The sequence below is a fragment of the Theobroma cacao genome, chromosome 7 (assembly GCF_053813885.1).
Source record: "Theobroma cacao isolate CCN51 chromosome 7, ASM5381388v1, whole genome shotgun sequence".
Classification (NCBI taxonomy): domain Eukaryota; kingdom Viridiplantae; phylum Streptophyta; class Magnoliopsida; order Malvales; family Malvaceae; genus Theobroma; species Theobroma cacao.
This window is the reverse complement of record NC_142645.1, coordinates 18972851-18986437: the sequence shown is the minus strand read 5'-3', so window position 1 is coordinate 18986437 and position 13587 is coordinate 18972851. Positions and strand designations below refer to the sequence as shown.

Genomic DNA, 13587 nt, shown 5'->3' with positions numbered 1-13587 from the left:
CAAATATATGTTTTTTTTTATTAAGTAAACAATATAAAATTTCTAAAACCTCCATGAAATAATCGTGGGTTTGCATTCATTCTAACTTTTTGATAACTCCAAGAAAAGAGAGACCAAAAATAAAAACTAATAGAATTAATCCACTATATTAATGCGAGGTATAAGCAAGAGGTCGGAAATTAGTCAACAATAAGTGACGCTGAACAGCAACACATGATCATGATGCATGGCATTATATATATGTACAATTTACACAAAGCAAAAAAACAATTTCAGATTGAAATGTCAAGAGAGTGAATCAATTCCTTGTTCTCATTTGTCATAGATTCATCTTTAAGTGTTCTTATACTATAAAACATAGCCTCTCACACGTTTTGATTTCATCTAAGTTTCTTCTTCTGTTTGCTGCAAAGTATAAGTTGCATTGCCATAATAATGAAGTTTGGGAAGGAGCTTGCCGCTCAAATGGTGCCTGAATGGCAGGCAGCTTACATGGATTACAGTTCACTAAAGAACTTTTTGAAAGAAATCCATGCTTTGAAACAAAAGAGCAGGCAAGCAGATGCCCCAACTAGCCTTCAGCAAGCCTTAACGCTTTATAGAGGCTTCAGTGGTTTGATTCAGAGACAAAATCAACGTGCAACTTCTTTCGATGATCATGACATCGAGAACCAAGCCATTCTTGTAGATTCTATGCAAGGAAATGGCTCTGGAAAGTATGTGACCACTTTTCTTATGGCTGCAGAAGAAGGAGCTGAATATGAGCACGAGTTCTTCAGGATGCTTGATAGTGAGTTGAGCAAAGTCGACAAGTTTTACAGGTCTAAGGTGAAGGAAGTGGTGGCTGAAGCTGAAATACTGACCAAACAAATGGATGCTTTTATTGCTTTTCGGATAAAAGCAGAGAAAGTAGAAAAGAAATTTGACGTTTCAAGTGACAGTAAGTACTTTTCTTTCGAGTTATTATTCCGGCTTTAAAAGTTGAGAGATCTTGTATTCATTACTCCATTTGCAGAAATGATTCCCACCAACGCAGTACAAGGCGGACGTGCAGGATCAAATAAGCATAATGATGCTAAACAATCCAATGATAGCTTGCAAGAGATTGATCACGAAGACAACCCCAAGAATCCTGCAGCCAGCATTAGACTTGCTTCACAAGAAGTATTAAATCGTGTGAGGTTGAATCGAGATATTCAAGTTCCTTTCCCAGCTGCTAAAGTAAACTGTGTTAGCATGAACAAACAGACACAAATGAATTTTACCAAGGACAATCTAACGAAAATCCAAAAGCAACTGAAGCAGGCCTTTATTGAATATTATTACAAGCTTCGGCTTCTCAAGAACTATAGGTAACAGATGCTAATAAACCATTATATATGGTTGGCTTTTCTTTCTTCTTTTAAACATTGTACTTATTAATCTTCATGCTTGTGTCTGAAAACAGCTTCTTGAACGTACTAGCATTTTCTAAAATCATGAAGAAATATGATAAGGTATGTATAAATATGCCTTCTTTAGATCAAATCCTCTCTTTTGTTTTCTATCGAGCTTTATAACTCAACCATAGCTGCGCTAAATTCATGAAGATATTCCAAAATCTAAATTGGATTTGGTCTCAACTCAACCAGGCTATCACTGATTGTTCTACTTTCATGGTGTCAGATCACATCAAGAAGAGCAGCAAAACATTATATGAGAACAGTGGATGATTCTTATATAGGCAGCGCTGATGAAGTAGGTTCCTTATTCCCAAAATGCCTTGGTTATGATATTTTAATTGATACAAATTTTTATAAAGTTGTTGAGAACCAGAGAGATATAACATAAACATTGGGGCAACTTTCCTTCAATCCCTGCTTTTTCCAGGTAACTAAGCTAATGGAGAGGGTTGAAGCCACATTCATCAAGCATTTCTCAAATTCAAACCGCAGTAAAGGCATGAACAACTTAAGACCAAAATCAAAGAAAGAAAGACATATTATATCATTTTGCACAGGTAAGCTTTTCAATCGGAATGACATACCGACGTAAATGCCAATGAGTTTGATGTTATGTTTATCTTAGAAAAGAAAATACTTACTGGCAAATCTTCCAGGTTTTTTTGTTGGTTGCACAGCGGCTCTGACACTAGCCCTGATTTTGATTATACATGCACGTGATATCCTCAATAAGGAAGGAAGAGCTCAGTACATGGAAAGCATGTTTCCCTTATATAGGTAATTTACTTTCCCTAAACCATTTCTTCTGTCTGGTTGTTATTGAACTTGGCAGATATATACTGTCTACCTAGTTCAGTAACAGCCTGGAGGAATGAGTTTCGTTGATTATGATTATGAGTACATAACCATTAACTCCTGTTCTTTCAGTAATACTGCTAATGACATCTATATGACAAAGTCATCTTAACTTTGGTTGCAGTTTGTTTGGATTCGTCGTTCTACATATGCTTGTATATACCGGAAATTTATATTTGTGGAGGCGATGCAGAATTAATTATACCTTCATATTTGGCTTCAAGCAAGGAACAGGGCTGGGATTTCGAGAAGTTCTTCTCTTTAGTTTTGGCCTTGCAACACTAGCACTGACCAGCGTGATATCAAACCTGGACATGGAAATGGACCCTAAAACAGGAGATTATAAAGCATTGACTGAACTACTTCCTTTAGCTTTGGTTATGGTAAAAATTATTCTGACTTCATAATCGTAATTTGTTCAGTCCATCCTACTTCAGGAAAACAATTCCTGAACTGTTTCCTTTATATTTCCTATATCTGCAGCTTGTGATGATCCTTTTACTCTGTCCATTCAACATCCTTTATCGCTCAAGCCGCTTCTTTTTGCTCACAACTTTGTTTCACTGTATCTGTGCCCCTCTCTACAAGGTAAAAACATGACTAAAATATTATTGAAGTTCCAAATAAAGATGGTCTATTTACCTATGACTTGTATTATTGCTGCAGGTCAGATTTCAAGATTTCTTCTTGGCAGATCAGTTAACTAGTGAGGTGAGGGAATGACCTATGGCACCCATTAATCATGCTTGATTTCGTTTGTCTATGTATATATAAGGAATAAAGAAAAACACCATGGTTATATGTTAGGTACAAGCATTCAGGAGTCTGGAATACTACATATGCCATTACGGTTGGGGAGACTACAAACTCAGACAAAACACTTGCAAATCAAATGATGTATTCAACACTTTCTATTTCATCATTGCTGTGATTCCCTACTGGTCTCGTCTCCTTCAGGTATGTTCACTTCCAACTCAGATTCGGATCACTTAGAAAACAGTATCGCAAAATAAGTTCCTGGAGAAATATTAATCTTGGTGTATTAGCCATGTAAGAACTAAAACTTATTACATTCCTTTTGTGCGTGCCAGTGCGTCCGAAGGTTCTATGATGAGAAAGATCCGATGCAAGGATACAACGGATTGAAGTACTTCTTGACAATTGTTGCCGTTTGCACAAGGACCGCTTATGGCCTTGACAGGGGAGACAGCTGGAAAACATTAGCCTGGACATTTTCAGCAATGGCAGCTATCTTTGGTACTTATTGGGACCTTGTTATCGACTGGGGGCTTCTACAAAGGAAGTCCAGGAACCGCTGGTTGAGGGACAAACTTCTAGTCCCTTACAAAAGTGTATATTTCGCAGCAATGGTAAAAGCCAAAAAGGAAAATATGTGATTTAATCTATCTCTGTCCTTAGACTTTGGCAGCCACCCGTTTCTAACAAAGCTGATGGATCAATGCAGGTCTTGAATGTGTTGCTGAGATTTGCCTGGCTACAAACTGTGTTGAATTTCCATTTGTCCTTGCACAGAGAAACATTAACTGCTATTGTTGCCAGTCTAGAGATTATTCGTCGGGGCATATGGAATTTCTTCAGGTAAATTTTGTTTAGCTACAAAAGCTTCCATTTTAATAGGAAATTTAAAAAACTTTATATGAAAATCCTAAACCTTTCTGTTCTCTATACTCCATTTTTGGACATGACCAGATTGGAGAATGAACATTTGAACAATGTTGGCAAATTTCGTGCATTCAAATCAGTGCCACTACCTTTCAACTACGATGAGGATGAAGATCGGAGTGATTAGGCAGCTGCAAATATTAGTGAAATAGATAAGAAGAGTTTAGTTTTTTTCTTTTATTCGAAAGAAAGAAAATTCAAACCTAATTTTTTGAGTAAGCGTTTGCATGCACCGAATGCTTTGGTGTAGCAACTTCTCTTTTGTTCCAAATTTAAACATATTGCATATAAGTTGTATGATTAAATTAAATATAAAAATTAGATAATTTTCAGTACGAATTATATAATTTTTTTAATAGAATTTCATAATAGACTTTAGCTACATAACTTTGTGTTATACTTATGTAACACAAATTATGTAATTCATCTCATGTTCAGTGCCAGAGTCCTAACTTTTTGTTACTATCGCCATGTAAGAATATCGTTTAATTTTTTTCTTAAAATATACAAGATAAATCAATTTGATGATTTATTGTATCCCCTTTTAATGTGACAATTAAGATATTAAAAATAAAAATACAAAAAAATCCAATATAATTAACTTTCAATAATCAATTTTTTATTTACAAAGTTGTTTTCTTTTCTCCTTTCACTCACCCCTTTCTATTCTTTTTTTTTTCTCTCTCTAACTGAACAAAACCTTAGTAAATGGTAGAAGTACAAAGTTCAATTTGTTTGACAGCACATAAAATTATGCCTAAAGAGATGGGACATAACAAAGTATAGCTTGCCAATATGATGACCAAATAGCTTGAAGAGCAAATTTCTTTCTTTCTTTCTTTTTTGAATAATTGAAAATTTTATTCAAAACCCCAAAGAAGTAGAACAAGTCGACTACAGGGAAAAAAAAAGGGAGAACAATGTGTTCAAAAGGGAAAGATTGAATACATATTATTAAGATAATTATATAAAGTTGATGGTTTTTGCTTTTGGGGGGAGGGGGGAGGGGGGTGAAGTTGTCAAGGGGAAAGGGGTGGGGGGTGAGATTTTGTGGGGAAGTGGTACTAGGGAGTTGTGATTGACATTTAGGCGGTCTTTTTTCTTCTTGGAGTTGGTGGCGAGGCTAGTTTCTAGGGTGTCTTCTTTTTGTCTTAGGGCTTTGCCAGTGGGTTTGTGCTGAGCAAGTTGTTTGGATGGGTCGGTTGGGGTCCTTGGGAGGTCATGTTGGGGAGGGGGATGAGAGTTGATCCTCACAGGATATGGGGATTTTCTTTTCTACAAAGGGGGGCTATGTTTTCTAGGGCTGATTACATCTTCGCTTTTAAGGCAGTGAAAGAGAGAGTTTGAATCAAGAAGTTCGTAATTGAAGTTGGTGTGGTTCCTAGCATTGTTGATCTTGTAATTTTGTACTATGACAACAATGGAGCCGTTGCACAAGAAAAAGAAACAAAGGTCTCATCAACGGTATGTATTGCGATGTTATCACCTGATCAGGGAAATCATTGGAATAGGTGATATTAATATAGAGAGAGTATCCACAGAGGACAACTTAGCTGACCCTCTCACTAAAGTTTTGTCTCAGCAGAAACATGATCTTGACTTAGAGGGCTTTGGTATTAGATACAAGGGCTATTGGCTTTAGTGTTAGTGGGAGATTGTTAGTGTAAGCTCTGCAAGCCAATCAATTTTGTGCTAGGAAAACCCTGCATTAATTAGTCATATTTCATGTTAAATACATTATGGATATTTTATATAATGTATAAGCTATTTCTTTATCCATGAGTTTATTTATAAAGAGTTATAAGAGACTTATGTAGATAAAGTTTTTGGAACATAATGGCCTTACAAAGAAATTATAAATGATATAATTATGAGATTCTTATGCATCAAAGCCTTGTTCCTAAATATGTTATTGGTTATTGTATTATGAAGAATAAGGACTTTGATAATGCTCGAAGGCTGGTATATGCTAAGCCTTCTTACTTTAGAAGTAAGCAACTGATATCATAAATTGAAGTATGCGAGATACTTGAGGATAGTATGTGGATGCTTGTTAAGGAACAAGTTCATTGAACATGACCCACTATGAGAGTTCCATTCGGTATTTCACTCAAATGTCAATGGAAGTACTCTCATGTGTTAGTAGTTTAAGTAATCCTTAGCCTTGTGATGCCAAGTCATTTTGTATGTGAATTGTCATGCTTTGATTTCATCTCTATGGGTTAGGAGGCGACCAAATGCTTAAACAAGATCCTTTTGGGTATGGCATGAAGCATGCGAAGATGAATGAGTAAACCAGAAAGGATTCATCACCCCAAGTGATTTAAAGGAAACATATCTCATTTACTCCTAGCTTATATTAACTAAAAGTCCTTGGCCAAGGCAATCTTGATAGGTCAATATGAAAGCTGCAGGACTAAATTGTTGGATGAGCCCTGCAGCCAATTAGGATTGGTTAAGGCTTGATTCCAATCATACAACAACATCATTCATGTTGAATGATTAAAGGTTTTCCTTCATCAATAAGACATCAATTATAACAAGTTATAAGTCTAATTGGATGAAGTCCATGAGATTAATTTACCTTGCAAAGGAACTGTAATGGGTTGCTGTCATGAGATCCTTATGCATCAAAGCATAGTCTTAAAATGTTCCTGGTCAATGTATCATTGAGACTGGACATCAATCATACCTAGAGACTAGTACATTCTATGCTCCTTACTTGAGAATTAAGCAACCGATCTCATAGGTTGAAGTATAGAGATACTTGGAACTAGAATGTAGGTGCTTGCCTAGAAACGCAAGTTCACTGAACTTGACCCGCCATGAGAAGTGCATTTGGCATTTTACTCAAGTGTCTAAGCAATACTTCTCATATGTCAGTTGTGTAAATACTTCCTAGACTTGAGACACCTGGTTGTCTTATGTGTGAGTGCTATGCTTTGATTTCATCCCTACGGGTGCCTAACCAAGGATGCCAAAATAGGATGCTTTTGGGCATAGCATGAAGCATGTGAAGGCAAATAAGTGGTCAAGATAGGAATCATCACCCCAAGTGATGCAGGGGACATATCCTAACTGTTCTTGGTTGATATTAGCTTATTGAGGTCCTTAGCCAAGATGACTTGAAGATTATGAAAAGAGTTTCATAAGTCTTTATAAAGCTGATGATCAAACTTTAAGAACGAATATAGAGATCAATAAGAATGGACAATGCACCACGCTTTTATCATCTCCGAGATATGTGATGAGGGAATAAATTACACCGAAAGGTCGATCATTGAAAGGTTGAGTCAAACCATCTTGACTTTTCTAACATTTGGGTGGCCATTATGGATTGCTAGATCCCAATCTTGGTCTATGAACTCTAGGCAGTTAACTTGATTAATGATAAATTTAAAGTAGTTTAAATTTATCTAATTCTAAATTTAACTTAAGAATTATATGTTGAGTTCATTGCCAACATGTTAGAAGCATAATGTGTCACACACCTAAAATGAATGTTGAAAATAAAATGGGAGAGGTGATTAAGTTGGACTTAATCAAATTAGAAGTTATGAGCTTCTCAAGCACTTGATTAAAATTGTTTAATTAAATCATTAGGCCTAATTAATTAAATTGTTTAATTAAGTCCTTGGGCTTAATTAATTAAATTACACAATTAAGTTATTGGGTCTAATTGATTAAATTTGTTTGATTAAGTCATTGGGCCTAATTGATTAAAATTATTTAATTAAATTGTTAAGCTTAATTAATTAAATTGTTTAATTAAGTTATTGGGCCTAATTGATTAAATTAAACAATTAAGCTAATTGGGTTTCTTAAGGACTTAATTAAATTGTTTATTCAAATTATTGGATTAATTGGCAATTACAAAATAGCTTTGTAATTAGGGTTTAAAATTAATCCAAGGTATAAATACCTTGCTATGGCCTCCAAACAAAATGAGAGAAAATGGCTGAAAAAGAAAAAGAACGGCACATTAGAAATTCCTTTTGTCTTGCCATTCCTTGTGTGAAGAAAAATAGTTTTTCATTCACTTGATTTCTTTTGTGTGTTCAGCCCCACAATTTTGTGTGGATTATGAGTTTATGAAACTCATCTTTGCTAGCACATTGTCAAGGCATAACACTCCCAATTCTTAAAAAAGGATTTTCTAATTCATTAGTGTAGATTGCCATTGGAGGCTGCACAAGGATTCCTTGGACAGCTTTGGTTTGCACCAATTGGGCTAAGGTGATTGAGCTTTTTGAAGAATGATTTGGTGATTTAACAAAGGATTCATCAACCTTTGTTATTTAGGTAAACTTGATATAATCATGTATATTTTATTTTTAATTTAAATCTGTACTCAATTTAGTGTCACGACCCAAATTCTGGGTCATGATCGGCGCATGGGTCCAATGGACGTAATCCACTAAACCCAAGCAAGCCTATTATTTATCTTACTTATGATTCTATCTATTATCACTAAGTCCTATTTCATGACTTTGAATCAAAATAGTGATATACATTGCCAACTCGTACTGGCATTACTCCTTTAAAATTTACATTAAGTTCATCTATACATAACAAAATAATACTCGACTTTCAGCAGAGGAACTCGGATGAATATACAGCTATCGAATGCCGAGACACCTACCAAAAGATGGACACAGGTCTACAAGGACACCTCGTCCTAATTATCGGGTGCCTCGTGATCTGAAAACATGAATTTGAAAATGGTGAGTATAAAGCCAGTGAGTGTACAAGGAAGGAAACAAGCAACAATTAGGGAAAATTTAAAATCATGATGCACTTGTTTCAAAACAATGCAATTTAGTTCATTCCTATTTAAAACCCCTCCAAACTCCAGAGTTTTTCGCTACAGCGAGCATGAATTTCGCTGTAGTGAAAACAGAGCAACAAGAGAAACATTTTTCCTCACTCAACAAAAAGCCATCTTGCTAAACTAATAAAATCAACCTAAAATTCATGAAAATTCTCGAAGTACAATGTATCAACTTTCATGTACATTACAACCATAAATCATTGTCCACCAATTTGCTATATCACACATATTTACATATGTATATATATATATATATATACCCATCATCATCATCTCACCAACCCATTATCATCATCACCAGCTCATCATCATCATCACCAGCTCATGCGCACTCCCTACTCGCACATGGCTGGGTCATCACCGGGTTATGCGCACTCCCTACTCGCACATAACCGGGTCAACCTCGGCTTATGCGCACTCCCTACTCGCACATAGTCGAGTCAACATAATTACACAACATTATATTCAAGCATATATGTATATCAACATAATGCAGCCACATAGTAATCCATAATAACCACATTTCATAACATAAATTTTTTTCTCAAAAGCTTATTCCCAAGGCATTCATTTTCACGAAAAAAATTTCATAAAATCATTCAAACACTTTCTTCAAAACAGTCATATTCCCAAAACAATTTTGATAGGCAGTCCACTCACAGGTGTCGAAAATCCAGATTTCGGGTGAACTCGGACTAATAGTCCTCAAGCGTAATTCTTTTGCCTTTTCCAGACGTCTCACCACCTTGACAAATAACAAAATCGAGGAATTTACTATATTGTTCCTAAATTGATATAAATTAATTTAAATTACTAATGCTTGATATGTAAATGCAAAAATACGTTCGATTATCGCTTAATCACGGTATCGATTAAATTCGACCGATCACCCGATTAATCAACGATTGTGTCCAAATCACCTCCAAATTAATTCATTTTTCCTCTAATACCTTAATTTACCACATACATTTAAATAAAGCCAAATTTAGCATTAGAACCCTCACAGTTCCTTATAGAAAAATTTGGTCATTTGGTACACTAGCACCGAATTTTTTTCTACATAACCATTTCACCTTAATCCATCATTTTCCAAGCCATTTTCCTTGAAATAAAAACAATCTCCCATTGATATTCAGCCCTCATGGTTCGACCAACAAGGAACCCTAGAGAAATTGAATATTTTTTTTGTGTTTTTGTTCATAACCATGCTTAACTATCCCTAAACACTAACATAGTCTAAAATCTAATTATTCCAACAATAATTCCTCTTCCATACCCATTTTTCAGAATTGAATTCATCATGATAACTCAATATTCAACCATGGAAATCAAGAACAAAAGCATGGGTAAGCTAGGTATCAAGGAGAATTAAAGAAATTTTAACTTACCTAGCTTGTTTCCTTGATTTCTTCACTTTTTCTTTGAATTTCCACCTAGGTTTTCTTGTTTTTCCTTTTGTTATTCCTTTTTTTTTTGTTGCTGGTTGCCTAGGCTGAATATGGTGAGAGAATTGGGGATTTAATGGGCTGATTTCTATAGAAAACAATAAAATAATCAAGCATGCCACGTGTCACATGCTTATTGGCCCAATTTTTAACTTTTTGACTTTTTCTTCTAAATTTTCCACCACAAATATTCTGATTTTTATCCAATCCTACCACATTTAAAATCCCTTGGTCTTGACAAGTGTTGGGGCAAAAATTTACCGATTTGCCCCTAGGACAAAAAAATTACGATTTTGCCCTTATACTCCGAAATGTACCAGAATCACGTTATTTATACTTTTCAACCTCAAATAACACTAATATTGATCAATATTAACCAAATGGGGCAAAAAATTGTTTTATAAAAATTTCTGTTTAATCCTCTAGTGGCAAAATTACCATTTTGCCCTTGTGCTCCAAAAATATCGGGAATCAAAATTTTTCACTGCTAAACATCATTTATACTCCAATAATCATAATTATATTTCATATAATTATTCTTGGTCAAATGTGATCAAATCTTGGCTAGAAATCTCCATTAAATCATCAAATGGTAAAATGACCGTTTTGTCCCTAATCGGTCAATTTTCCTGATGGACTCCAAACTGGACCTTGAACCCCGAATCACTATTTTAAGTCATTCTGTAGGTTTCAAAATTTTCAATCTCCTCTTAAAATCTCTATTTGAACTAGTTCAAGACTCGATTTAACTTAGTTGTACCACTCGGTACAATACCGTCATTTAACCGAGCTTGACAGGGTCTCATATTTAGCATGGAAGAGATCCTAAGAAGGTGAGACGTAATTTAATTTTAAATTTTTTTTCGTTGCATTTTATTTGTATTTGATGCATGATCAGCGCTCACCCAACAATGGTATCAGAGCTTGGTTCATTCCATTTGAGTGCTTGTTCATGTTTAATGGATGCTTGATTAACAAATAGTTGTTTTGCATTTTGATTTGGTGCGATTTTGTTGAAATCGATTTTTCAAAAATTCTGCTTTGCCAATTTCATTTAATTCTGTCCAGCAATATTTGTAGCCTCTTTTAATCCTATTTTAACTTATTTATATCATATATAGACTTAACTAATGTGTGTTTTGCATTGTGCAAAGGAAGCACAAGAAAAAAAAGGACACCATAAGGAACGGTTTTGGAGGCTGTCTTGCAAGGCAGTACACACACGGTTTTAGGTGCAGAATTTTGCTTCTATTTGTGCTTAATTTCCAGAAAAAAAAATTATGTAATTGTTACACATTTATTGCTGGATATGTGGACAGCAAAATCATGAAATGTTCATGATTAAATAGGCTGATTTTAAGCAAGAAATTGGAGCAAAAATTGAAAGCAGTCCAGCTCACTATTATGACATGAATTTCAGTTTTAATTAACAAGAAAGTCTTGGAAATTAGTTCTGAAAAATTTCAGAAAAATTATCTTTATTAAAATGTTCAATAAGGATTATTTTTGGAAAATATCATTGTCAAATATGCTGATTTCAGGAAAGAAAATTGGTGCAAATATAAAGCTGTTCAGCTCACTGTTTTGGCATGAATTTCAGTTTTAATTGACAATAAACTCTTGAAAATTAATTCTGAAAAATTCCAGAAAAATTATCTTTATTAAAATGTTCAATGAGGATTATTTCTGGAAATTTTCATGGCCAAAAAAGCTGATTTAAGCTAATACTTACTGAAAGTTTGAAAACAGTTCAGAGGATAGTTATAGCTTGGAAATCGGTTTTGAATGGGAAGATAATCTTGCAAAATTAATTGTGAAAATTTCAGAATATTATTGTAAAGCCCGACCTTATAAAATACTATTCATGACATACATGTGATGATAGCATGATTGCATGCTAGGAGAGTTCCGAAAAATTTACAAAAGTCGGTATTGTACCTAGAGGTACAACAAAGTTTATTTAATTCTCGAACTAGATCAAATAGGAATTTTAAGGTGAGATTAAGAGTTTCACAGTTAATGGATGACTTAAAATGGTAATTTGGAGTTTGAGGATCAATTTGGAGTCAAATCGAAATTTTCACTAACTAGGGGCAAAATGGTCATTTGCCACCTGGGGACAAAATGAGAATTTTAGAAAAGATTTTTTTGATCCCATTTGACTTATTGGAGTATAATTTGATTTATTGGAGTATGATTTGAGGTTTAGAAGTGAAAAATTTTAATTTCGGTATAATTTGGAGTAAAAGGGTAAAATGGTAATTTTGACACCTCAGGGGCAAAATTGTAATTTTCCACCACTAGGATATTTTTCCAGCACATGGTCTTCCTTTATCTTCATCTTTGACCCTTGACTAATCATGTGGTGGAGATAAAATGTTTAAATTTTTAAAATTTTAAAAACGGACCAATGACATGATGCCACGTGTCATGCCTTTATTAATTTATTATTTTCCTTTTTAAAAGGCACAAAAATCAGCTCATCTTCCACCCCATGCCCGGCCAAACCAGCAAGAAGAGAGAGAAAATGTCACGACCCGGAACCTCCCTCAGGCCCATGACAATCGCCGCGACGTCCCGATTGACACTCATTATCCGGAATGCCAACCGGAACCCCACAAGGCTTACATATTAGTTTTTTTTCTTTCCTGTGAGCAATCATTGTTAAATATCGAGTTTTTAGAGAATATATACTATTTTAGATCAAAAACAATCAAAATAAAATTTTCGCCACACAGGGGTATTTTGGTCATTTTTTTCTCAAAAATTTTGAAACTGGCTAAAACGTAATATACAAGTACAAAACACATAATTCATATTCAAAATGAGTTTAAAAGTCTAAAATCTTCATTTAAAACGAAATTACGGTTATTTGAATATAATAAGAAAATAAAAGAAATATTAAGGAAAATATTCAATTTTCTTATAAAACAATATTTATAGAGTTATACGTGAATAATTTTTATAGCATAAAAGCTAAATAAATTTATACATACTGAAATACAGTAAGTCAAAATATTTAATTTAATTTACAATAACAAGAGGGCCCCCGAATAAACAAAAGTAAAGAGGACTGTGAACTTACGATTTGAAAAATGCAGATCCAATGGTAGTCCTCGATGAGATCAGCTATCTACAGTCTATACTGAACCTGAAATGGGTGCAAAGGAGTTGGGTGAGATTTTGCAATCCCAATGAGTAAACAGACATTATCATAAATATCTAAAGGCGAGTAAAATGAAGGCAAGTTTAAACAATAAATTTCAACCCATTTCATAATGTTTTCAATTTATTTCTTAAACCATAAAATATTTGTAATTTATCAAAACAA

General features: G+C 34.4%; 1 protein-coding gene across 3 annotated transcripts; it reads left to right on the top strand.

Moving 5' to 3' along the window:
* The first annotated feature begins 435 nt into the window (after positions 1–435).
* On the top strand, positions 436–4144 carry LOC18601403 (phosphate transporter PHO1 homolog 3-like). 3 transcript variants are annotated; one of them, XM_088808274.1, is made up of 13 exons: positions 436–909; positions 1066–1352; positions 1448–1496; positions 1666–1737; positions 1870–1999; positions 2099–2219; positions 2422–2680; positions 2781–2885; positions 2964–3008; positions 3105–3254; positions 3389–3667; positions 3763–3896; positions 4008–4144. In XM_088808274.1, exons 1-13 carry the CDS (start codon positions 436–438, stop codon positions 4105–4107), a joined length of 2205 nt encoding a protein of 734 aa, XP_088664400.1. In that variant the 3' UTR covers positions 4108–4144. The 3 variants fall into 3 exon arrangements, with proteins under 3 accessions (XP_088664400.1, XP_017979888.2, XP_088664399.1); XM_018124399.2 differs by having other exon boundaries at positions 436–940; positions 1016–1352; XM_088808273.1 differs by having other exon boundaries at positions 436–944; positions 987–1352.
* The last annotated feature ends 9443 nt before the right edge of the window (positions 4145–13587 follow it).